The sequence below is a fragment of the Opisthorchis viverrini genome (assembly GCF_000715545.1).
Source record: "Opisthorchis viverrini unplaced genomic scaffold opera_v5_149, whole genome shotgun sequence".
Lineage (NCBI taxonomy): Eukaryota > Metazoa > Platyhelminthes > Trematoda > Opisthorchiida > Opisthorchiidae > Opisthorchis > Opisthorchis viverrini.
In genome coordinates, this window is record NW_008751804.1 from 556,618 (window position 1) to 583,861 (window position 27,244).

The following is a 27,244-nucleotide window of genomic DNA, read 5'->3' on the forward strand; positions in this document are numbered from 1 at the left end:
TTTTGACTCATTGCCAACTCAAGTATTACGAATTTCTTAGAAGCGTGCGGGAGAAAATGGTACCCAGTAAAATACCAACTGATAGCCATTGCGATGGCTAAAAGAGTCTTCAGTATCTTGCTACCCTAAAGCAAGTTGGTGAACTACACATGAAGAGGGGATAGAAAGAATAAAATATTAAATTTTCTTGATGCGATATCGCCAAACAATTGTGGTCATGCATTTTTCGTGTTCACCTTATAATGGCACACTTTACTAAATACATCCTCCTCTATTCAGAATAACGTGATTGTGACACAAAGACATTTGACTTCAATCGATAACATAGTGGGATATCATATCATCAAATGGCACATACAATGACCCCTCGGATGATGATAAAGCTTCTGCAAGTCAGTTGTTGAGTTCGGCGGCCACCTGGTCAACCACCGACACATCTCCAAAAATACGCACTTTTTGGCATTGAAACATACAGTTGACATATCATAAACTTACTGTTATTCCAAGAAATATTTCTATTTTCATTGACTCCAAAGTCCTCACCCTTCCCAATTTTTATTTTCCCCATATAAATCACCAACTTTTTTTCTTTTACTCTGCACCCCTTTGGCTATTTTGCCAAGTATATTTTACCCACCACCAGATTCGAAACAACCATTTTTAGGATCGATCTGGTTAGTGGGCCCAAATTACGGCAGATGTACATTAACTGGCACTACGGTCAAACTCATCACAGTTGAACTAAAAATACCGACCTACATTGTTGAAAACCAACATTACAAGTGTTTTTATATCCTTCTGCCACATAAATTGACATGAAGATAAATGAGGGATTTGCGTACCCTCAGTTCATTACAGCTTCTCTACGTATGCGTCATATCGATTGTACAATAACATAGAATTTTTATTTATCCCACACATTCAATTACATGACTCTGCACAAATGGACGTAGAAATTTCTGCAATAAGGTTTTTCATAAAAAATGGGATCATTCGAGAAAGCGTGGGTACATCGATAGGTGGGTTTCCACCTAGAATCTGGGATTGTCCAGCCCAAACAACCGCAGTATCTCCGGCATAGGCCAACTTCTAGTTGAATACATAAATGGCCTTTCCGTCCACGCCAGCATTCAATTGCAGTAACAGGAAACAACTTATAAGCATGTAGAAACTCGGAACAGTAAAATCGGATTGACTGAACTTGGAGCATAAGACAGAACTGAGTAACTAGAATAGTTGTCCTGATCAGAACTAAGGGTGTCACCATACCTTGACAAAAGCTTTCGAAAACATCCTCATGAACAGCATATACGAGAAATTCAGTTGGGTCTCCAGTGAAAACCAGATTGATTTGCAAATGAGTGTATCCGCCGATCCTCATAGATTGTTTGTTTAATGAGTGGGGACGGGTGGAGAATATCCCCACTACTCACCCCTCGCCAGTAATGAATTAAATTGAATGAGGGGACAAGTCGTCATTCCCAATGTCGGCTCCCCAGGGTGAAAATGAACTAATCTGGCATCACAGAACAAACAAAGCGATTTCTGGATTGTGTGATAAGACAAGAAGGGAATAAAAGATTTCAGCTACAAAAAACAGCACCTAAGGGCAGTTAAGGATAGGCAATTGATCGGTACACGTGAAATTCAGCGGAGGACCTGCAACCATTCTTATATCTATGAGCACATAAAACGTTTGCAGTCTGCTACGTTTGAAATTCTGTTACAACCTAGCGCACTCAATCTCCGATACATTGATGGTTTATTATCAGGCCGCCGTCTCACTTGGCGAAACTTGCATAGTGTCCATGTGTGTGAAATCAAGTTTGAGTAGGCAAGTATGATCAACTTCGGTTTAGCGAAGTCGAATCATGCAGGCTCCGAGGTTCGTGTGTTGTCAAAACCTACACTACCAACGCTACCAAGGGTAAGAAGATTTGATCCTCGTGACCAGCCCAGGAACAAGACTCTCTTCTGTTCCCAGTAAATTCGACACAGACCAACCCTTGGCCGATACTTGTTTGTAGAGGAAAGATTTTCGAAAATTCCTCGAAGTTGGCTCCGTTCGAGTGAAGGCGCCATATGAGGGACGATATAGGGATAGTCCTTTGTGGTAATTTTCAGCAATGTAGAATGAGTCCGTAAGTGAGCATGATTTATATACAGAAAAATAAAATTCCAGTGAGTGGGACCTTGTACAAGAGAAAAACCTGAAAATCGGGGAGAAACAAGGTAAATGTAGATTTTCTTCTTTTGTAACGGAATGTGCGAGATAACAGTCTTTGTGATAGATCATCCATATACGAAACATCCACTTGTGTCGGCTCTGAATCATCGTTGGGTAAATTTGGCGCTGCAAAGCAGAAATAATAAAGGTTGTATTACGAACTGACTGCGGTGCACCGTATGGGCCTCGTTCTGTGGAGAACAAGAAATTATGAGATTAGGGAGCAAAAATACTACAAGCCCTGTTCTCAGAAACATACCGTACCGTTCACGATGTTGCTCAGTAGGCGCCTGCATTCATTCAGACAATGCAAACTTTGAGAACGAGCATACGCCTATGCTATCTGGTCAAACCAAACAACATGCTCAACCTCCAGTAGCCTTACTAACCACAGTTTTAAAAACGGCCTACTTTTTAAACTGCGTTGCCTCCGAAAGCGTTTTGCATGAACGAACAAGGTGTCTTGCCATATTATACGGATTCTGAACGGAACGGAGCGTTTTTAAATCGTGTTTGTGAAATTTTTTACAAAGCGCTTTTCCTGGCGCAAAAGTTGCCCATGTAAAGAGGAATTGAAAATGCTCTAAATTACTACTGTTTCATAGCAGAGTACTATGCTTAGACTTTTCTGTCAATTTATTTGTCGAATAGAAACCCCTAAAAGAACAGGATACTCACGTAAGTGCTACAACAAGTTCCTCCGCCGGCCACTGTTCGGTGAGCGGGTTCCATCTCCCCAGAGAAAAGGAGGGCTTATCTTGGAAGGATCATGATAAATATAAAATTCCATGAGTCAACTTAGGCATGGTCAGTCACTCCCACCGTATATTGACTTCCAAATGTCTACCAGTCAATCTATCCTCCGATTCCATAGAAGAGTTTCCAAGCTCATACTCATTAGCAATAATGGCTACTTCGTTCCATTTTCTCCTAGAATTTTAGCCTAAATGGGCTTCAGTGAGAAGCATCGTCAATGTCATATGATGGCTGTTTAAAGGGCAAGATGGATGATGACAAGGGAACACAGGATTTACCAGAAAACCGCTACCTTCGAAAGGAGGAAAGCGAAATTTTAGCCTGGTAAGTTTCTGTCTTTATGTGTCTAATATCATGCCACAAGTTGTTTCTGGACATAAGGATGGAGAATTTACTTATCCTGAGACTTCAGCAGGTCCAGGATAGAATTAGCTGCCACCGACTCCGTTCGACTACTGGTCCAGAATAAAGTTTTTCACCTTTAAACAACTCAGTTCCTCTGCTATTTTGCTCGGTGTTATTTTTATATCCCTTTAAAAGTGAAATCCATTAGTCGAAAAATTTATGTGGTTCAAAAACATGAACCAGCAATGGGCACGATGTATTGTTTGGCTCGGCCCTACTTCAGAAACTTCCGGAATGGTCGTTGGCTTGTTCGCTGAGCTGGACAATTTGATTGCAAACGTTTCATCACCAATCGAGGTGACATCATCAGTGCCTTATTGGGGAACGTAGTGGTGACATTCCATCAAGAATTACCAAAATCCTCCATGTATTAGAACACACGCTACCGGCTTTTGAGAATTTACAAACTCACATTCATCACTTGACAGAGCTACTGGTTTGATGAGCTGCTGTCGGTATTGGCCATTGGGAATCACGCTTCACTGTCGCCGTGCGTGTGTTTGTTTGATCAGGTGACCGGTATTTTTCAGTAGCCACTTCACTTTCAGTCCGAAGCGGATCCCCAGGATCTGAAGAAAGTTCGTTTTTCTGTCGGGGATTCGGGTAGTGGTGGATTGAGTCGGAACCAGTATGAGAGTGGAGTAATGAATGATTTTGTTGCATGTAGAGATAGAACGCTGCGAGTGCCGAAGGAGATAAGAAGGGGTTGTCACGTATTGTGGCATGTGAATGAGGGTCATGAGGAAGTTTCGGCGCACTGTCTCTTATATTTGGAGATTCATCGAGTCCTTGCTTCCGTCCCAACCTTGTCACCGAGACGTGGTTTCCATCCGTCTTTGTTTTTTGACTTGTTGGGTAGCTACCGTTGCCATGGGAACCGGTGGATACCCACTGAATTGCCTCACTGGAGCGGTCACAGCCGAGTGCAGCGAGCCACCTCTCTGGTGTGAAATGATGATTCAGCCAAGGGTGTAAAGTATTATCGATGGGACTGGTGACATTTGTTGATTTACCTTCGGACACGTAGGCGCGCCGATCATGAGCCAAATCAACAAGAGACCAGATTTTATTCTGTGGCGCCGGACCGTTGTTCAAATTCCTGAATCTGCACTCTGAGTCACTTCCGGATTCAAGTTTCGTTTCTTTTAGATGCCGCTTGAAAGGCGGTTCCTCGTTTATTTGGCCCGAAAAGCAAGATGAAAGGTTTATGCCTTGATGTTCTTCCGAGGTTACGCTTACATTGTTACCAAATGACTTGTGTTTGACAAATGCAGGCGCTTTTAAGCCACTCTCAGTAATTGTTCGCTTTTCACCTGCATGAGTATTGCGCACGAATGTCCGGTTAGTTATCCTGGAAAGCTGCTCCAGTTCTCCAGCATCCATTGTATCATCATCGTCTATATTGGAGTCTTCATCCGGATCACTATCCGGTGCAGTTGTGCGCACACCCCAAGTTATTTTGCTTTCCTTTTTAAGACGTCGTCGAGCATTCGCAAACCAGGTGGAGACTTGTGTCAAACTCATTTTCGTCACAATGGCCAGCATAATCTTTTCACCCTTCGTTGGATATGGATTCTTACGGTGCTCGTTCAACCAGGCCTTTAGCATACTGGTTGTCTCACGTGTAGCATTCTTTCGACGGCTGTTCCCAGAAAGCTCGAATGCGCATCTGCAAAGTATTTACGGAGCGCACCAAAGAGAAACAACATGAGTCAAGATTGGGGTATAACAACAAGAATTTTACAGCTTGCGTGACTTGTTAACGCTTAGACATCGCAAATATGTCCTTCTAATTGAGCGGGACCCTAATTTTTTCAGAACTCCCCAACCTCCCAAATACGACAAACAGACATCACAGTTGTCACTAGCTAGTCAGGTAGGTACACACAGTCTCCGCCATTCGTCACAACTTGGACTTAATCGTCCAGGCCACGACATCCCAGGTTGTCTGTTTTTCAAGTAAGTGCTAACACTAGGTAAACGGGCTCATTTTGCATTCAAAATAACAGCAAACAAACTCTTCACAAACCAATGTCCAACCACCAGTTTGCACTAGGCTTATGGTTGACATATTGTTTGATAACCTATTTTAACAGACGCCTAGCTCTGGAATAAATACACTGGGTAGAAGCCCGCTTGCATGAAAGACCCTTTTTGCTTCGGTCACTTAAAGATAATTTGAGTGGACTCAGAAGGACAAACCTCAAGTATATTGGTCAGTCACTTTCATGATTGGTATGCACATAACAACTAAACACAGAAGGCACCAGACCAATGGAGAATCAACTAAAGGTGGCCTGATAGCTTGCTGTCTCTGTCGGCATTAGATAGGCACTTTCTAAAGTGTTGTGATGTTTTTCTGCTATTCGTCCTTAAAGTAAATTGCTCTGCTTGGTGGCAACAAAGGCCGTAACAGAACACTGAGCTAAGGTAATGCTAAAACTATTTAAGCTGGAGATTCGAGGAAGTAGTCACTGGCACACTGTTATTCTTCCTCACAGCACACGTACTCCCACGAGACCGTGTTGCGAAGACACCTAGCAAGACTGAACATCTTCGAACTGGAAGTCTAATCATGCGCAAAAGCTTAAGTGGGGACATTTAACCAAATGATTGTCCAAGTCAGAGACTCGCTTCTAAGCCTCTGGATACTGTAAACAGAAGGAAACTGAGAATTTTAAATAATCGTCCCACATAGCTCAAACCAGTGCACACAGAACTTCACTTGAAATAACTGATTACATTTGAGATACGCTAAATGCAATGACTAACATACCCAGTACCTCCACAAAGAGCTAGAAGATGCGGGTCCAAGTTGTTCGCATAAGCTGCTTGCTGAAATTGTTGCCAAGAGTCCAGATTCTCCTGCGTAAAAGTGAATGGAATTCGACCATGATTAAATTCGTGACACAAAGGCACACAACACATAAATTCACTGAGGGAGAAAGTTAGCTTGCATGAAATGACGAGCTTCTCGAGGATTAGCGGTCCCCAGCTCATTCTTATTTCATTCACCCTGTTCGTTCAGACGACCGAATCTACACTCTCTCATGCTAAATCTTTAAATACACCATAATTTCCTGTGTTTTATCCAACTAGGACTGGATCTGGATTAAATTAATCGCGTTATGGTCTTGTCACAGGATCCGAGCAAATCGTCGGTAAGCACGCAATGAGGGCAGAGAATGTCAACTTATAACTTGAGGAGATCAGGAGAAACCAAACGGTGAAAATCAGGTGGTGGCGTTACCTCGGAAAGCGCAGTGGCGTCAATTGGTCAGAAGAAAGTGGTTATTAGTGAACAATTACGAATGAATCGTGTGAAAAGTATCAATTATGGAGTGAACCAAACCAAGGTGTTCATCGAAAGTAAACGCTGTAACTTTGACCAAAAAGGGATGAATTTTCCTAAGGTGTACTCAAACGGCGTTGGTGTCTTTGCTTTGTACATTAATTGCCTTCTTAAAAAGCAAATGTGGTCTTGGATATATGGGTTGTTCGCTGAACATTAATGGAACTCGAGGTGTTTGGCTGTATTTATGGAGAAATTTGGGTGGCACACCGGGAAGCAAGTTAAGCTAGACAATATCAGACTGATGAAGTTTGGAGATATTTTGCTGCTATGCTAATATCCAACTGGAACTAACAAGGGTGTTTAATCACTGAAGACAGGATCCGTGGATTTTGATGTTCACCGTTCGGGAAGCGAAATAGTAGTCATGTTATGGTACAATAAAAAGGATAGTGGAGTAATCGTTTGCTTCTTGAGGCTATTACCCCTTGGTGGGTGAACTTTTGGGAAACGACAAACGATGGAATCTGAAAAACGACACCCATTTCTCCTGATGAAATACCATCTGAAGGCTGAAGGCACCCAAATTTAAGCATTTGCAAGGAACTCGAGACACCCGGTGGCAGTGATTTAAATTAAATCAGTGGGCCAGCAATCCAGTGTTTATTCCACTGGGTGGTTACGTAAATACTGAGTGTTTAAATGTGCATTTAGGCATCATTCGCAGAAGTTCAACTGGACAAAATCCGCATAGAAAACCAGAGCTCCATGTTTTTGTCCCTTTTTTCACGCACTGTGTATTTAAGATATTTTAATACTTCAAGAAGCGGTTGATAATCTCTCTACCAACAAATATTCGGCATTTTCGGACTCATGACACTTTTCGTAAGAACACTGCTCACACTGTTCAGTGTTTCATAACTCAAACTATTCAGAAGATAAGCTTATATGCAAGTTCGTTGGTGAAGAAACCAATGGAGTAATAAATGGAGAAAACGAAACGATTTCTTGAAAATACCTTTAGCAACGGTAAATAGCGTTTTTTCTTAGGAGCAGTTTTCATTCATTTCCGACCAGTAAGTCGTTGGTCTACCAGCCAAGATTTGTGGTTAGACCGTCATGCAACTTTTAGGAAAGCTTAACTAAAGCTTAAATAACTACTGACACATAATTATCCACTTTCACTGTTGATCAGGTACCAGTGAAGCGCTGCTGGTTTGTTGGTATGCATACAAGGCAGTTTCAGCATGCGAAACCTGAGTTTGGATACTCCCATTTTTGACTAGTTATGTTGAGGAGGTAATATTCAGTTGCGCACTGTGAACAACACTTTCTTAGTTAAATTACACAAGCACACAAATTCATTTTGTTGTGCCTTTTGCTTAAAAACACCTATCAACCCTAGTTCTCCCTCTTTCCGAATCGCGGTTTTTACTAAGCTGTCGTGGGCTAAGCATCAGACAGATGTAAAGAGTTGGTCAAACAGATCAGGCATGGCAACTGATTTTAAGAGGTTCATTCAAGTCAATGAACAGTACCTCGTCTTCTGAATTATTCTTCAACGAATATCCGTCGATCCGCAATTCAGAAGCATGTGACAGGATTTCAACCCAGTGAAGGACATCCTGAGGACTGTGTAGCCATGGCAATACATATACCAGATTCAATCACAGTACCCTCAAGAATGCTATCCGAGCGCTGTTAACGAGGATTTTATTTGCGTCTGTTCACATTACCGCGCCTTCTATACATTACATGTATGTATATAAAACCAAAAAACTCCCAGTAAGTGCTCGTAAACAGGAGGTTTAAACATCTGAGATGCGCGCTTGGTAAAGTTTGTCTGAGGATTCATTTGGCTCAACATTTTCCTTTGAAAGTAGTATGGTACATATGATTAGAATCGACATGAGTTCACCATCTGTTTCGTCTTGTTTGGAGCTGCTAAGTTAGGCATAATCTTCAAAGATGAGTCATTATTTCTGATCCTGCATGGTGGGTTCAATCGAGATAAACGGGATGAATTTCAAGTACCAAATTGGACCGGTGAGAATCAGGCAGGTTGGAGCAGCAGTGAAATTTAGGGCAGTTAGAAGCACTTTCATCAAACCACTTCAATGATCCTAACAGACTTTCTGGACTCAAGAGTTGTGTTCAAGAACCGAAAAGGGCTGAGTTTCCCAAGAAGGATTAGCTGCCACGTATTTATAAATACAAGTAATATCTCGAAATGTGTTCCTGTCAAGATGAGCGTTAAATTCGGTCAAAAATGCGCATGTGTCAGGCTTGTTAGAATACATATTAGGACACTGCTATATAATTAGTCTACACCAGGTTGACTTACAGACAGTAAATTGCCCACTGCGTTCGGAAGTGCTTCTTGATTAGTCATGTTGGTAGGCGGCCAATCCAATCCACTTTTCTGCGTTAAGGGAGACACTGTTGGTGGCTGGAAGTTCATGTGTGCAATTGGAAATGGAGGACGACTGGGTGGTCGTTTGGCATGCAATATGTTTGAAGTGATCCGATCCGTTGTATTCACAGTGGAACCACGAATTAGCGAAGTGTAGGCAGCTGAGAGTGCCGCAAGAGTCGAGCGAGCATCCATTCCCAGGGACATTGGAACTCCGCTAAGGGGTGGGGCGAAAACATTTGGGTGCAGTTGTGGAGTTAATCTAGGGGGACTGCACCCCGGCACTGCCTCGGATATCGCATTCGCCGAAAAATGGGAAGGTTGGAGGGCATTCTGTGTGAACTGAGGGTGTGTGGGGCACGACGTGTCATTCCCGATATCTAACGTTGTTGATGAATGGGTTCCGCGCACACCATCACTGGATGGTCTATCGTTTTTCTCTGCCAATTCTCGATTCACAGGGAGTGATTTCCTATCAGTATTGGGAGTTCTAGGAGGAAAATACTTTTGGTTCTTCTCGTACTTTGGACGCAGTGGACTGCGCTCGAAAACAGCTTCTCGTGAAGCTGAGGACCGTGGACTTGTGTGTACTGAACTAGGGGTGGATGGCTGGCTTTGAGCAAGGTTTTCAGCAGCAAAAGCTATAGAGAACTTCGGTGAGGACATCTCCATACGATTGGCATCAATCTGAAATAGACAAGATTGAATGTCTTTGAAGAGGCGAGTGAAATATGAGTTCAACTGATAACGACAAAATGCTTGGTGAAGTCCTGCACCTGCTTTATGAATCCACGCATAGAAAAAGTTACGGTGGGTTTTGATCCATTTTGCATTGGAACTCAAAATATAGTTTCACTCTTAATGTGAAAGCCAGAGCCACTACAGCAAGTGAAGACGAAACTTAGTGGTTTTTTGATACACCTATCACTTAGTTACAGCCATATCTTTCATTTGTATTTCAAGCGATAAAAAAAACGGAACAGGCCACCGAATGACAGTTGCATTAACAAAGGTAAAACTGTTTAGGCTTTCATCAAATTCCTTCTGGGGATTTCTTCCTGTTCGACTGTCTCTTTCTACTGTTGTTTTCATCCTGTCAAACCCTTCCTCCAACACTAGTTTCCGCAGACCGTTCTCGTCAAACTTGATTTCACGAGATGATCCTAACTGTAGCTTGTCATATTTCTAAACGCGTAGCCGCTAATTTTTTGAGTTGGGGCTAAGTCAGACCCTAGTTACTATACACGAAAGCCTAGGAGAATTATCAAGATAATAGTTGTGTGTTATACTGGGCAGCAGTTGTCGGAAGAGTTTCAAGCGTAGAAAACGGTTGGTATCATGGGTTCAACACTTTCCTCATCTGCTTAAAAGTTCCTGAACCGGGAGGTGTGTATAAGTCAAGGAGGTTGTTCAGGTCTCAGTATACCGCCTATCTCCTTTTGTTATCAGAGGGAAACTGTTGAAAACACACCAAGCTTTCTGCGATACCCTAAGAGTAGAGAACACAGGCAGTGAATATAAACGGAGTGTCTCAATAACTAGATAAGCTCTGCGTAATAGACAACGTTGAGAACCTTTTATGGTAAAAAATCTCTATTGACACTTTAGACTGGACGGGCCGAGAACGGGCACTCAGGGAATGAAACCTATAGATGGTGCTACATTCCTACGGTCTTCTATATAGACTTGCAAGGAACTAATTCACAGAACTTTCTTCAAAGTTGCTTCATGCTGCTGTCATGTTTTGTGTGATCTCAGGCATCTACTCACAGTGTAGCAGATTTTTTCCGCTAGCATCAACTACCCACCCAGGAAAATATCATAGGTGACTTAGCATGTAGTGGGTGATAAATGACAAACAGAATTTGTGCTGAATCGCTCATGAGATCAGATGATGGAGCTTTGACAATATACTAAATATTTGCAGTTGCATTATATTCACTGGGTGGTGATCTGCTCGTCGCAAGTAAGATGCTACGGTCGGCGATCGGATCAACTCTCACCTGATGAACAAGCGATAAAAACTACTTAGCTGATGTAAACCCGTATGATTTCTCGAATATCGTGACAATCACATTTAGCTGAAGAATATTATGAATGACATTATCAGCCGAGACCGACTTGATTGTCTTATTAAAACTGATATAATGGACAAATAACACTAATTCGCGAATGTGGGGATGATTTGTCCTATTGCAACAAATATACGACATAAGTAAACACATACCTTCTCCGACAACTGTGGTGGAGTCAGGGCATCCATTAATCAGTGGTCCTCTCCGTTTTCAAACGTGGGAGCAAATGTCATTTGGACTCTATTCTACGACAAGAACCCTTACAAGTTGTCAAACATTCTTCTGTTTGATTGGTCGACATCAGCCAGGGTGCGATATATGCTGTTGTTTGTACGTGGCCCTATGTTGATGATTCTCACACCGCGCTCGTGTCATGTCCGGCATTCACGCTACATGTGTCTTCACTCGTTCGACTACCGCTGCATCCGATGCCGTGCCCGTTATCCACTGGCCAATCACGAAAAGCAGTGAAGGGGAAGAAAGCGAACAAAGGAAGCTGAACAAACTGGCCGGCTATGGATATGTGAAAGCCAATTGGCTACACGACTGGAACAGACAGTGCCCTTCCTGGGACTGTGTGGAGCCTTCGTCCCCTGCGTTAACAAGGGAAATTGACACGGGTTAAACAAGTTTCTGAGTTCAAATGGCCAGTTTTCTTTACAATAGCTGGATCGCGAGAGACGTCAATTTGATGCTTACTGGAACGAATATTTTGGGACTTTGCATCCCAAAACATGAACAGATTAGACCTAGGATTCGCGAAATGCACTTGGTTGTAACAGGAAATTGAAATGGATCCCATCAGGTCATCCGTTTACGATGTTTTTCTTTAAATGAATGCAAACTGTGTACTTTTTAGCCAACTTTTGAGCACTGGCAGCGGCAGCGGCAGGGCTCAAAAGGACTTTAGTCGTGGTTCTATCAAGGTACCCAACCATACTATCAGATGACTTTTCCGTCAAACTAGTATACTCGTAATAGTTAAAGTAGCTTCTGCCAAGAAGTTGTTCGCTTCTCAGCTGCAAGTACATAGATATTTTTGTTAAACAGTAGTACGGCTCTGTCCGGATTTTGTCCAGTGCTCAAACAGGAAGCAATAAACTCACCACAGTTATTTATCACGCAAACAGAAATTTCCATTTGTAAACCGACTGGTCATTTTCGTCTTACACACTTTTATGTTGGACCGGTTTCATTTTATCGCCGTTTTGTGGCCTTATATTGGATTTTATTTCACTGAGAGAATAAATGCAAACGTGACACATGTTCTACTCTCCACTTACTTTGATAGTTCCGACGCATTGGTATGTTTTTGTATCACAAAACCATCCGAAGTTCAAATGGCTCATCCCACTCTGACGAATCGAACACAAGGGCAAGTAACATGTCACCAATATACAATGGTCCCGTGAACCATTGCTCAAACGTTTAGACATAAACTGAAAGTGATATACCGATCCAACGACCATGTGTGTTCCATTATTGACCTCTTAATTGCAAAGATGTATTACCAATGTACTAACGACTCTCAACTGGTTGATATTTATTCACTGTTTCCATTTGCCCGTTGCAATTCATATAAAGCAAAAACTAACCGCAAACCAAGTGATTTCCTTCCTTGCCAAAACAAAACGGTCGTTACAGTCCGGACAATATACTACCTCAACCAGCAATCTGATTCAGAACCTGTTGAGCTAAAGATCTACTCATCAGTTTGGCATGGTATCGGTCATTCTTTGTCATTGCATGCCCAGGATCATCAAGTCCGTGGTCACTCCGAGTCAACACGCTCTCTGTACACAGTCGGCCGCATTACTGACTGCTCACTTGAATTTGGCAACCGCATCCTAGCCGGTTAGTCCTACCTCATTTCATTCCCTAAGTCCACTTGGAACGTCTGGATCACCGACATGACATGGCCACATAATAAGTAGCTTATATTATTTTTGTAGTGAGTAAACGGTTGGTTAACCCAACCTTTCCGTTACCAGGACCATGTTAGGGGCAATGTGTAGATTGTCCAAATTCGGCAGGTAACCTTTGGGTGCAAAAAAACCCACTCGGGGTAGAATCGAAAGTAGAAATGTCATTTACACCAAGTACACTAAATGGGGGACTTAATTTTGGCGTGTATTACAAAGATAGAATGAGGACAAGGCTGTTCGGGCGAAGCCGACATTCACGATATCTCTTCAACCGGGTCAGATATATGTGACAACCACGAATTCGGGCAAGCTTCCACCCGATCAAAATCGATATTTGGTGGTTAAAGCCGATAAACTGGTATAAATTTGCGGTCACGCGAGGCTGATAGATGAAATTCCAATCGCGTGAGTCTCATTGTCTGGAAAAAAGCTTTCCGTGCACGAGGCGTAGGCCCAAAAATACAGATACCAATTACTTCTGCAATAAGAAGCAGCCTAGTTTTTCTAAACTTGTACACCTTTTCTTGCACTCCACAAGCAGTTAGTTGGACAGTCAAGTGTTCGTCGTATCAAGGAGTTGGAATAAGACATGAATGTTGCAGCATTGCACTGGTGAATCATTCGCATTGGGAGTATTTGCGGCTTTCAAACCTGTTTGTCTGTATGTGGTTTCGTGCATTCACAGTTTTCAGACACCTAATTGTTTTAGCAACACCAAAAACGAAGTCCGGTATCTTAATCGGTTCGCGTAATCCTCTGCAGCGAAGCATCAGTGTTTACCACTGAGGTTATGCTGTCAATGATGGTGATGATGGTAATGGTGATGATGATGACGATGATGATGATGATGATGATGATGAAGATGATGATGATGATGATGATGATGGTCAGCGTTTAATCGAGACATTAATTTTCTATCTTGCATTCAGCTAGGATTATCCTGCAAGCCAAGGCATATTATTCCATAAATCCACAACACATGCCGACTGTTCATCCCCAACCACTAAATCAGTTGAGCTTCAAAAACTGTCGCTTCTTGTCATTTTTGGTCTTCCAAATTTAACCAGCTCCTTAAAGACAGAATAATTTTTTTCCACCAAAGTTGTCCGAACTTCGACGCGAGCATTTTTCATTTGAACTTGTTCTAAATAATTAGTGTTAATTGTAAAGTGCTGTAAGCCACTTGATGGCATGACTCCCTAAAGAACATAATCTAATCTCTCTGGTTACATCAAAGGTAGGGTCAGATTATAACCCAAAGTCAGTGTGCGAAACAAAAGCGAGTTTCTGTGGTCGTCGCAGTTGCCGATCGAGATATTTCTCAAAAAGCAAACCTGTTCCGCCGAAAGGTAATTAGTATAAAACCACGCTCAATCTCTGTTAGATACGATAAAAAATATGGTGACGGACACGTAACTGAACTAAACTCCTAACAAGCTGGATGTGGTATGGTAGACACAGCAAATAAACTTTTTCTCATTGGTGTGGGTTGCACTGTAATCTCCCAAGGTGGTGATTATCAGAACGGTGAAAATACGATGTTTTGGGATGTGTACTCATCAGGAGTGAAAAGTATGAGGTTATTGAAAGTGAATATGCTGGAACAATTTCCAAATGTATCACACTGTGCTAGAAAATCGAATACGACTGATATTTGGTAACTAAGACTGCCGGCGACAGCTCCACTTTTGGCCAATGCGGACATTTTTCCAAGGTATCCCCTTACAGCGAATATATCCGTTGATAAATGATGTAAATTTATCAGAAAATAAACACGTTTTCAAACTGATTTGGTCCCAATGGGAGACTCAGCTGAATCCCAGCCGAGAGGTCTCAGAGACCTAATGGTGAGTGTTCCTTTAAGAATATATAATTTCCTATTGCTTGGTTATGTGTGACTAAGCACTGCAGTCTTTCGAGCCGAATTGTTGCGAAGGCTTACTATTCACTGTAATGAGATTACTCGATTGAAAATTTATTGAATTTGCGGAGCCAGTTAATATTTTTGTGGGATTCCTGTGAGAATCAAGTGATTCGATGAATTATGGCACACCTAAAGCGACAGACCGTCCCTTCACACATTAACAGTGATGTTCGAGAATTGATTCCTTTTACGTTGATGCGTGAAAGGCAGGTAAACCCGTTCGAGTGGCATGTGTTATCCTCAAGAGTAGCGTCGCATCAAGTTATGTTAGCTTTTGGTCTTTCTAAAAAATTTTAGGGGACTGCAAAATTAGGGTATACTGCTAGTAAGTGCATTTCATCAGAACGGAGGACTACATATGCATGTAGGCGTGTGTTTCCACTGTTTCTGTGTTGGATATTCGTCCAGTTTTGTTTTCTTCGTACTCATCCTCTGATACGTTCGTTTCACTCCTTGTCATGGCAGGAGTACAGTGAATGTATAGGCCTCTGAGGTAAAATTTCTTGGAAGCAGCCAATGTACACTTTTCTCGCGCAACCAACACCATGCGCTGTATTTGAAGCTATCCATGTACTCGGTTTTACCGAAGCTCAGAGTCACACAGTTTGCACGGATTACCCGCTTACCATAACATACTCTACAGACCACATATAATTTAAGTAGCAAAACGGCATTGAACGGTACTCATTAGCAAGCACACTTTTTTCAGTACACGTTTGAAACTCTGATGCTGTTGGCTCTTCATGTTCCATATGAATAAACGCCATTCTTTATAAACCACTCCTTATAATAGTTTAAAGCACAATACATTTGGGCAGCCTGTTTCATCCAACAATGCTTGCTCCCAATATAGGACTACGAATACTAGACGGGTCCTTATTTTAGTGTAAATTGCTGAGTGACGTCTAGGATGCCTTCATTTGTAGGGATTAATATCCTTTTCGCTAGCAACTTGAGTTATCCAAATGAGATATACATCCTATATTGGGATACTGAGAGGCCCCCATCGAACCTCAAAATCACTTTGGAGTAGAATCGTAAATAGAGCTGACCATGAATCTCAGCTTGACACCGAGACTCCGAAATTTGCTGTGTCGATTCGCCTAGCTCCACCTGTTGACGCGATGCTGTCTCGGAGGCGTCGACATTAGTGGTCATGGTGACAGCCGGCTGACGGTTTCACGAAAATACACTTGACAGGCATACACCGTTAGGGTCATACTCATACCTTGAGGGTCACGAATTTGCTACAACCTGCTTCGTGCAACCGATTAGCCCTAAACAGAGTGGAACCCGCCTTTTGGTGCCAATAACACGCAAGTTCAAAAATGCTATAAAGTATTAGCGAAGCGTAAGCGAACGAAAAAAGTAGGACCACAGGGAACATATTTTCTGTCACGGTATCATTAAGTCCAAGTGGATGGAGGGGGTGATAATGTTAGTCTTCATGCAGTGGATTTGTCGTAATGAAACGTCTCATTCGGGGTCAAAATGCATTGATCTCGCAGTGTGGTGGAGCGTAAGTGAATGATTCATTTGTGTCCCGAACACACGGCGACGAGCTAACCTCTGTGGACATGAGGGTGTTGACAGATGATGCTGTCACTCTGATCATTGCGATGCATAAGCATCACCAGAGGATAAACCATGTGAAACATTCAGCAATTCACCGTCAGTCGAAAGTTTCTACCCTGATCAATGGTTGAGTTTAAACGGCTGTTGAGGTTGTCACCGGTTGCTGTCGATTTTCAGCCTGCGCTTTGGATGAGGACCAAAATCGCCCTCCTGTTTACGACTGGGTGCCCTGGTAATTTCCAGTCCATGTACCACAGTGGAAAGTATCAGTGCAGATAGCCTCCTCTTACATCGATTTTCACCTGGTGCTATCAACCAAGTTGCCGTATACGCCGCAAAAATTTAGGTGTGCAGGCGAAAGCAGACCACTTTTGGAGTTACTCTCAAGATCGGATACTGGACTGATCTGACGATGTTCAAATTTTGTACTTTGAAACAAGCTGTCAGCAGGTCTGTCTAATCGCACTCTAAGTCAATTTCACTTCCATGTATAGATGTGTGCACATTCGCAACCAGAATGCACGCTCAAATTACGGTTTTTAAACTTATCTTCTTGCCGATCCCTTCTGATCTCCCGCTGTGGACCTCTGATTATACAGAGGCCACCTCGGCTGCTTCTGCCGAGGTTCAGATTGCCTTAGGCCAACAAGAGGAAGGATCTCTGCTTGATTGCGGGCCAACTGGTAGTTGCCTATATCCGGTTCTTTTGGTGTTGTCTGTGAACTGAAACCATTAACGCTTTGTTATTCGCTGCCCGTTAAGTTTAACTGTTTACGCTTTGACAGACTGACACTGTGGCGCTCAGTTATCGAGATATTACGAGAACCTTGGTACAAGAGGCTTGGAGCTCAAATATCATTTTGGTTGCCGGAGGTATGAATGCGTAGTTACTTTGAGTTAGCTCGCCTGAGGATTAACTAGGTGGTCCCCCTGGGCAATAATCGAAGTTTGCGGGCAACGCTGGACACCTACTGCAGTTGTGTTGAAAATGGACTCTTTCAGTATAGTACTAATTTCCGAAACAACGGAGTCTTTTGACCAAAGAGTATGTTTGCAAATCAATCTCAAATAAACATGGCCCGGATCACCATCAGCCATAGATGACATGCGTCAATTACTGATTGCAGCTGTTACTTCCAAACGAATCCACTTTCACGTGTCAAGTAATGTTTCCCATTTATACAGAGACAATGAAGTTAGCCTACTAGTTGTATATGCACATTCATACCTACTACAAATTACGTTGAGCCCGCCGGTATCAACATACACCCTGTGTCGCCTGTTTCTACGTAGATCACGATGCTAGTTTGACTGCAAAGTCATGTGCTAAACGGGACTCCCACAATGCTGAAGCTGCACATTTAACCAGCAGAAACCAGTTAAAACACCAGACCTGCTAGTTTATTCAGAAGAAATAATTCCACAAGCCTTGTCCTACTGCTAAACGAATATCTGGCTGAACAGGATATAGTCAATGAGTATTTATTGCAAGGAACAATAAATTACTGACAGGGGCGTAGGGTACCACTCATCTAAAAATGAATTGCTTCCGCTCTAGCCTAGGTATAAACGAGTTTGTGTGACAATACATGTGTTTGTACTTATTTACAGTAGAATATTGGCCGGACTGATGTGTCTTCGAACACGCTATCGCTTGTCTTAGCCGTGTTGGGCTTGTTGGCGCCGGTGAAATAGCGGAGAGTTAATGGATCACAGCGGGAGCAGATAATGCCAAACAGGAAGTGTAAACATGATCTACAGGATAGATTGTTTCAGTTGAGTAGTAAAGCTGACCGGAACGGTTATACACGTTAGCCTTAATCGTCTGGGTCGGGCTAAAGAATCCACGGTTAAGGAAGGGATTTCCTTCAATATTAACTCAATCACAAGAAGCAAAGTCTGATGGCTGTCCAGTAAAGAATGATCCAAAAGGCATCCAGACAAAAAAGTTCAGCATAAGGTAACTGTCCAAGGTGTATCGAATTCTGGACGCCCGTGTACTTGAGGCCTTTGTCCGAAAGAAACCTATCCCAAATTCAGATTTTGATCCTTAAAAAGCTGGTCAAAAACGCATCTTCTATAGTCCTACTTTCACTTGCAATATTGGCTCTGCTCACAGTGACATTTTGCAATCTTCACCTAATGCATTTACAGCCCATTGCGTCTCAATCAATTTTGAACAATGTTCGTTGACGAACTGCAACTCACATTGCGTAAACTATGCGTAATGGGCAAAGCAATCCCCAGAACCGAATTGTTTGGTAACGAGACTGCATCGCTCTCAAGCTGAACACAGATTAGCACTGTGGAAGGAATCTTGTAACCACAATGAATATAAAACGATAGTTCTCATAGTCCAATATGAAATGGCAGCTACAAGCGACACAAAAAAAGAAAAAGCAAAAATTCACAAGTTCGGTCGCATACTTTGTCCGAATACCGCTTGTTTCACTACAGCCTCTGAAGAACCAAAATATTGGAGTTGAGTTACTTGAACCAGTGGCCTGCATTTGTTGCAGAATAATCAAGTTTGCTTACCCCTGCTGGGATTGTCTGAAGTTGGGATTTCGCTGTTGTTGCATTCGGATCAGCTCAAGATGTCATTCACCTACAACTAGGCAAACTTAAATTATCTGCTTTTTTCACGGACACAAATGGCTTTGCAAGGTACTGAAAAAGACAGAGAAAGGCTATGATCCATTGTTTTTTTAGCGTGATTCCTTCAGGCCACATATTTGCGAAGGGTAGGACAGTTACATATGTACCTTAAGTAGAACTAAAACAAGAAGGAGCAAGGCGTATTGTTTATTTCTTGTTAAATCTCTGGGTCGACATGTGGTTGTTAGTGAAGACTGCATTCTGTTAACATTGAGCCCTGAATATTCTTGATAAGCAACAGATCGATCACCAACGACTTGGCCTATCCACGGAAAATTTCAGCGGACAGCGAATCCGACCGGGGTTTTTGATGGCGATGGTATCGGAATCTGTGAGTGTTCCATCGATTAGGGACGCGCTTTGTAGGCAATGTAGAAAATTCAACGGAAGACCACACCGAGCACTGGATGCCGCACATTTGGCTGGTTATTCGCTGTTCAATTCTAGGAGTCTACCAAAATGCTGTAAAGAGTTAACAGTCCTCTCAATTCTAGTCGAATTCGTGAGAAACAACAAGTTTTCTGAAAACCGTTTTGAGACATACGGACTTACAAAAACCTCAGGTTACTGTAACCACAAACAGTAGAAAAAGACCTTTACCTTAGACTTCTTTCTGAAGTAGATATGCTGGAAAATCTACAGCTCCACATCTAGCTCGTAGGTGGTCTCGTTAGTAGAACGCATACCCCACAGACGATCATTATTCTCTTCTTTTTGCTGCACGTAGATGCACTAGACACACGAAAGCATGACTTGTTTGAAGAATATGACAACGTCATCTCACTTGGTTGCGCTCTGGATTTTGAAAACAGGAGCAGCTCCTTCGGAACTCGACTGACACGTACGTGCGCAGCATGTTTCGTGACGAAACCTGGGTTGCAATAATGCGTCTTCTAGTCGACGTCGATCAGTGCATTTGCACTCCAACAGCTCGATCGGGCAGAAGCTATTTCGGTGTTGTGGGCTTGCTGTTGTTAAACCTATCCATAAATGTCCAATCAAATACGGTTTTAAACATACAATGTAACCTGGACTGTTAACTACAGGTTACCCAATAGGTGTCCTGAACTAGGCAATTAATGGCGGCTGACGAATATCACCCGTCCCTTTACTGATTAGTTTGTTCAATACACACCTACAGCTTGAAGTTAACCTCCAGAGATCAGGGTTTTGAACTCAGCTTTCCTCACATAACACAAAAATCTTTGTGGAAGGCTAAGTTGCAGTTTCATCCTGATACATTTCAAGCGTTCATTTTGTCCAAGAGAATCAAAATTGCATGCTTTCGCGAATATACTTTGTTTCGAATAGCATCTTTGACGGCTTCTAATTGTCTTTGATAGAAACACTGTCTAGTACGGGACAGTAAAGACGAAATACCGTGGATGGTTCACTAGGATTTAAGTAATTACCCCAAACAGAATGTTGCACATCAGTCATTTCCCCATAGTGGTAACCGCTAACGTCAAATTAATTGGTCCTAATTAAAGATTAAGAGGATACTATCATAAAGGTGAACATTACGGACAATAGTGGGAGAAAAGTCTGAAAGGACTGTAAAGCTATATTATCATTATATTCATTATATTGAGAATCATCCACAGCACGCATCTCTTCAGTTTCCAGGGTGGTCGGAACTGATAACATCCAGACTAGTACCTGAAGGTTGAACCGTTCAAGCATGAGCGTGAATAACTGGCACTTGGTATGTACCACCATTCATCATCCAATGACGAGATTCGCATCACGGAATAACTTGCTGACTGTCTCCTCAAGTGACAAACTATCAGATGGAAGGTTCATTCGACCGGTGAATGATTGTGTCCTCTGGGTTACTTAGAAGCTTTTGAGAATGCAAAAATGTTTGAAAATTTTTAGTTCAACTCTTATTCTGTAGCCCTCAACAACTAGCAGAGAATTGTCTAATCCCTCTGAAATTTCCTGACAACCCCGTTGCTGGTGCATCCTAGCAATAACTGCAGTTGTACAGCGCTTCTGGGTTTCCATAACAGATTTATTTGACTCACAGAAGCCTAAATGATAAGTGCTGGACTTCCTCAAACTATCAATAAGTAAAATTGTAAATTTTCGATTAGGTTTATCCTGAATTTGACAAACTGCCAACGACCTCCAAATCGTCTTGCTATTCATGAAGGCATGGCTGAGTAAGAAATATGTGACCTCAGCACTCATTAGATTACGTGCATGTAAACTATCCAACTAAGTCGAATAGAAATTTTGCATAGATGAGACAGCTTAGTGAGGCTATCAAATACAGCGAGATATTTCCATGCTTTTGTCACTAATAATAACTTTCTACTCCATTGATGCGAGCTGACGCCTCTCGCCATGAAAAAATAAACTGATAGACGAAACTTACGCACACATTATTCCTCATGACAAAACTAAATTGAAAGCCCTTGGTCAAAAATAGCAACGAAGACAAATTGGGATGTTGGGTGTGGTTTGAACAATGAATATTATTCCTAAAGACTTAGCGAAGTTTCCTATGTGTCGCTGAAGTAACGAAAAAACAAATCGAATGTCATTTCAAAGAACTAACAGATTCGCCTAGCGTGGAACAGTGTTTCCCGACTAAGGGCGGGATAGCTTCTTGCACCTTGTGATGATGCACCCTGTGGCGGTTGTTTTTAACGTTATCTTGAGGTCTGTTGATAATATGGCGGAATTTCTATCGTCCATCAAGTGATGCTAGTCTGTACCGAAGGGCACCGTGCAGCTGTTTCACACATACTGGGCATACATGGTAGTGCGCATCCCACGAATAGGTAAAGAAATTCAATCACGCAAACCCTCAGCAAGGAGCTGGGGACTAAAGAATTCGACCACCAGTAGCCGATCAGCTGTGGGATCAACTCGCATGTAAACAGGAGTTCACATCACGTGGTCGCGTGTTGAGTGGTTCACTCAGTAACAACTTCCCAGATGGAACATTGGCATGTGTGAATTATTATTCCTTCTGATGTATGCCTACCTGCACCAAATCTGCTTGGCTCGATGATTGCATCTATACAGTCCAATCTCAATTGTTGGGTTTGTTTTTCTCACCTTGGAAGTCCCTGTAAGCCTTCTTCTCAGAAGGCTATTTAGACGCTACATATCCAGTGAAGCCTCTCGTTCTAACTCGCTCAAACATAACCGAGTCTGTTTGATGGAGGAAAATTTTTTCACACGTGTACATTTTCTTAACGAATATAGGTTGGGTTGAGAACATCAAAAACGAGAGATTCGGTTGGTTTCCAGGTAAGTCCTCAAAAAACAGAGATTCAGCTGGGTTCCAGGTAAGTCTCTCAAAAAACCAAATTAGTTTGCAAATGAGAGTATATTCTCTAGGTTTGGTTTTGTTTCGAGTGGACTAACACCAGTTTATTTGGAAGAAATATACCATTGTCGAATAGACCGGGCTGATCGGAGTTGCAGACTCCTGAGTCTAGATTTTACGGCCAGCTCCTTGTTCCGATTTTCTGCACTAGCCGCCTAATACAGTATAACCCAACCGAAAACATCCATGTGTTTATACTAAATCCCCCTAATGACGACGGGTTAGTAAAGTCCAGCTCCAACCAATACAGTGTTAATAGATTTCTCGTGTATTCGTATGCATGTGTGTAGTCCGGAATGAGCAAGTTGTTTACATCCAACATCTCAAAACACCCCTTTGTACATCCTCCGTTCCGCAGCCATTGTAAACAGGTGTCTGCTTGGGTTGTATCTCCAACTAACAACTTATCCTCTTCCGGTTCGTCAATTTACAGTTCAACTAATATGAACTGCTTCGAGTAAGAGAAGGCAATCTATCACCTAACCGAGTCACTGTGATCATTAGGATGGAAAGCCCATCCTACATTTCACATATTCGTCGACGTAGTTTAGTTGACAACAAATAAATATAGCTGCTTGAGCCTGCAGAAAACGTGGCAAGTAGTTAGGTGAGTTTTTCCTCAGTTAGGACAAAGTTCGCCGAGTTGACGCTGAGACGTCGTTTTACCTCGAAATGTAAATCCAAGTGAGGCCCTGACGATCGACCAACACTAACCAGGTCTGAGAACATGAAATTCCATAACATGCACAATCAAGTTACCTCGGTGCTTAGAAAATGGACTCAGTTTGTTTAGTCACTCTCACGATCGGTTGTTTTCCGTACGCAGCTGTGAAAATGAAGGGAGCATGTTGATATACCGTGGCCTATGTCTACAAAAATTGTCGTGTATACCGACCGATCAAGCGGTCTGTTCTTCCCGAATTTTCTGCAGTTAAAGCAGAACACAATTAGAATATACTTTTTTGTTCCGGAAGATAAAATTTAACCCCATCTACATGAGCGCTGGTCTATATTGGAACTCTCGGAATAAGTTTGGTGCAAGGAAGTTACTGAAAACTCTAATAGCACACGAACGGTTTCTGCCTTCTTATTGGTCATCAGGTACGTGCAGTCCCCAAGGTTTCCTCAAATTCATATTCTAATTGAAGCCAAACTGTAAAAAATTCGCCAAGTAAACTCACATGCGCACTTTCTTTCTGGTGGGAGGCTCAAGTGAACCTCAATCGAATTTCTCGTTTATGATATTCCTCACGAATTTTGTGCAATTTGGGTTGACGGGAACTCGCGAATCGTGCCTATCTGTTGAGACCTGATAAGAATGAAACCGTTCATACGCTGTCGAAGAGATTCCAGCAACCTCATAAGTAGTGTTCCCTTAAGAAGAAGTTCCACAGTATCTGAAATGCCACGTCAAATCGATTATGAAAAAACCCTTTTAAAGCATATTAACAACGAGAGATTAAGCCTGGACACAATCGAGTTTTTGTTAAAACCAGCTTGGTATCTAAAGGAATATATTTCGCGAGAATTACTGGTCGTTTCAGAGAATTTCGTTCAACAATCCATCGGTTGTTCACCAAGTATCTCCAAAAAGCTGGCTCCTCAACCATCACCAAATCCTTTCCAGTTGACCGAAACCTGCTGGCCCCTAATAGATGCGATTGAAATGCTAAAGGCGTTCTGTTCTTGCTGTATACTGTGGTGTGATAAAAGGCTATACGGTTTTAAGTGATTCGGCAGAAGTCAGTATTAAACGGAGTCCTTTTTAGGCCTACCCCATTTACTTTTTAATAACATCGAAAAGTGTCCCCAATGTGCTCGAAAGATATCTCAATCAGGACTTGTGATATCCCAGAGTCATCAACCTGTTCTAACCTGTCGCTCCTCGAGCTGGACTATACACTGACTCTTAATTCCGTTATTTACCAGCTATGCGAAATCACGACTTCAGTTTAGTTACCTGTGAAAGATCCTAAATGCAGAGTTGCTGGCATAATTGTTTCACATAAATAAAGAATAACGAAAGATCCTAACTGTGTTCCACCATATTTCCTTGAATATAGTGAAAACTACATGATTGGCAGGTTGAGCATGCATTACCTTAGAAATTTCGATGCCTTGACACAGGTTGGCCATTCCAGTTGTCTATTATTGCTGGTAAAGCACAGTCACAATTTCGTCAATTCTGGACAAAGGGACCAGTGTCTAAATTTATAGCAAACCAGATCTAGTTGGAAAAGCACCACTAGGAATGCCCCAATCATTGTAATGTGTAGGATAAAAACACCGTCGATAGCGCTAGATTTAATGAAGAAAGCAAGACAGCCGTATGACATTTTCGTATCTTTTCTCTTGGGCCTGGTTTGTTCAATATATGGCGGTTCGCAACTTCGCGAATGAACAGGCGAATGTTGTGAGAATGCTTAAAAAGAAGAAAAACGGAGAAACCACATGCACGGGTGAGATACAGCCTCAGCGGTCCGATGAAATCTGGGTCCCACGGTAACTTCATCGACCTCTGCCTGAACCATGTCCGACCGGAAGGACGCGGCTCACCAATAGTGTTGTTTAACTAAGTTTGTAAGTATGGCGTTACCCAGTTACACATGGGATTTTCGCGAACGTAGCTGCTGATCTTGCTAACCGTAGGTGAGAGAAGGTTTCCGAAAGACAGAACAAGTAACATTGTTTACATGATTGGACAACCAGTGATGGCGCAACAGTATTACTGTCGCGGTCTGTTGTAAGTGACTGGACCAGTATATCGGTAAACAGGTCGTAATTCCTGCGTTCTGAAAGGACTTGGCGACTGTTTGTGTGCCCTTCGAGGCTGTCTTTCCTGCCTAGTGTTCCTAACCTGGAAACTCATGCTCGGCAAACTGTGTATCTGGCGATAAGTTCTAAATGGTTGCGCGCGTCTCGATGCGGGATAACGCGTTCTCAATGCCGTAGCAGGCAGATGATTTTGTTGCCAGGCGGGGGACGCTTTTGGTTTGCCTGGTCGAACAACTTTATTCATGATCGTGAATTCCGGTCGACTAGTAGGCTGAACTGAACTCACGTGCCATCTACTACCAGCAGGATACGAAATTCTGTCCGGACCAGAATCATTTTCTCTTATTCGTCTTGGGGGAGAATTACTCGCCAGCCGACTCCTAGCAGTTTGATCTGGAATGGTTTGACCATTAACGTTAGGTACTTGTGATCTGGTTTCTGCAGGTGGGGTATGAATGCTTGGTTCAGAGTAGGCGTAACTGAACCTCCACAGACCATGGTTCTGAGGGCTTGTTCGCACTTCATTGTAGCCACGATCCTGTCCTTTGTCATTGTGTTGTCTATAGGTTTGGCTTGCCGTTGAAGTTACCGAATTCGAATGCCAAGTTTGTGGTTGTGTATGTTGACGAAGATTTTGTGATAGCTTTGGTTTTATCTCTTCGGAGAAGTACCGTATGCGCCCTGTACCCCATGCAGGCGGGAACAAATATTGATTACCGTAGACTGGTGGATACTGTTGAAGCATTTCATTTTTTCCATAATAAACGGAAGATTTGGATTGGATCAGGGGAGTGTTTGAAACAAATTTATTAGCTGGGTCTGGTGGACTGAATCCATAAGGCACCATTTGATACTGCGCTTGAAAACCTTTGTCTCCAATGGTATCGTCACTCACAAATTGTAAGTACAGATGTCCCGACTGAGCGACGAACGTATTAGGAAGCTGAAAATGTAAAGAGAAAATGTTGAGAATTACCAACAGTTTTCGGCGTTTAACTGGATCCCAAGTTACATGTGTACATGTCATCTAAACATGTCTGACGAGCTGGCTGGTTTTACTGAAAACGAAAAGTCCATGGGGATATCTCACGTGTGCGACCAAACAAAAGTACAATGGCAAAATATTCAGTCTCCGAGTACTTTCAGAGATTCAGTCAATAAATTCTGTTTTTGGCAGAAAATTTCCTCTCGAACGTAAAAAGGAAAAAAGATTGCGTCACTTTCATTCGGTATGGTGAACAACACATGTCCATGGAATGTGAGACCTGGGTCAAAATGTGTTCAACTATTTTAGTATAATGGAAATCGCCCTTCGGATTCTATGCTGTCTGAGGTGTTTACACACATTTCAGGGTTGGAATGGTCTTGTGATTGGAATTAGAAGGCAAACTTAAAAACAGTTCGGATCATAAATTTAGATGAATGCTTCTTTCTAACTGCTACAGTTGTTTCTGCGGTGAAAAGAGCTTTGGGTCGTACACTGGATATATATATATATATATATATATATATATATAGAGAGAGAGAGAGAGAGAGAGGGACAAGATGTCAAGTTTAATGACACTCGTGGTTTCACATGTTTGGAGTTAGAGTTAAATAATTTCAGTTTATAAGGTCTGTCAACCGTATAGCACATACAACTCATTTATGCGTTCATTAATGCTTACCTCATAAAACCGAAGGCTATTCAGAATTATACAGTCATGCATTTGAGGAGGTTCACTAGGGTCAATGGAGAACCCATCCCAAGCTGAAGTTATGTGCTTCCCATTTAAAGATATTTACGTTTGCGCACTAGCGTCTGTTGTTGATGCGCACTGCTTCAGAAACTTTTATAGAGTATCTACATGGCCTCAGCATACTCACCGAGCCATTC

General features: G+C 42.3%; 3 protein-coding genes across 3 annotated transcripts in view; all 3 read right to left on the bottom strand.

Moving 5' to 3' along the window:
• The window catches only part of T265_06817 (hypothetical protein), a gene marked incomplete at both ends in the record, with an annotated part of 48,797 nt that extends 46,274 nt beyond the window's left edge, over positions 1 to 2,523 (bottom strand). Inside the window, 2 exons of the mRNA XM_009172191.1 lie at positions 2,211 to 2,353; positions 2,487 to 2,523. Of these exons, the coding sequence (XP_009170455.1) occupies positions 2,211 to 2,353; positions 2,487 to 2,523 (180 nt within the window). The remainder of the gene's footprint in view (positions 1 to 2,210; positions 2,354 to 2,486) is intronic.
• A 1,282-nt stretch (positions 2,524 to 3,805) lies between these two features.
• On the bottom strand, positions 3,806 to 11,356 carry T265_06818 (hypothetical protein; the record flags this gene model as incomplete). Its single annotated transcript, XM_009172192.1, has 4 exons — positions 3,806 to 5,057; positions 6,165 to 6,253; positions 9,025 to 9,780; positions 11,321 to 11,356. The coding sequence occupies 4 exons, from the start codon at positions 11,354 to 11,356 to the stop codon at positions 3,806 to 3,808; spliced, it is 2,133 nt and encodes a 710-aa protein (XP_009170456.1).
• Positions 11,357 to 24,890: 13,534 nt separating this feature from the next.
• T265_06819 (hypothetical protein) overlaps positions 24,891 to 27,244 on the bottom strand; it is a gene marked incomplete at both ends in the record, with an annotated part of 91,798 nt that continues 89,444 nt past the window's right edge. Inside the window, one exon of the mRNA XM_009172193.1 lies at positions 24,891 to 26,311. Within this exon, the coding sequence (XP_009170457.1) occupies positions 25,319 to 26,311 (993 nt within the window). The remainder of the gene's footprint in view (positions 26,312 to 27,244) is intronic.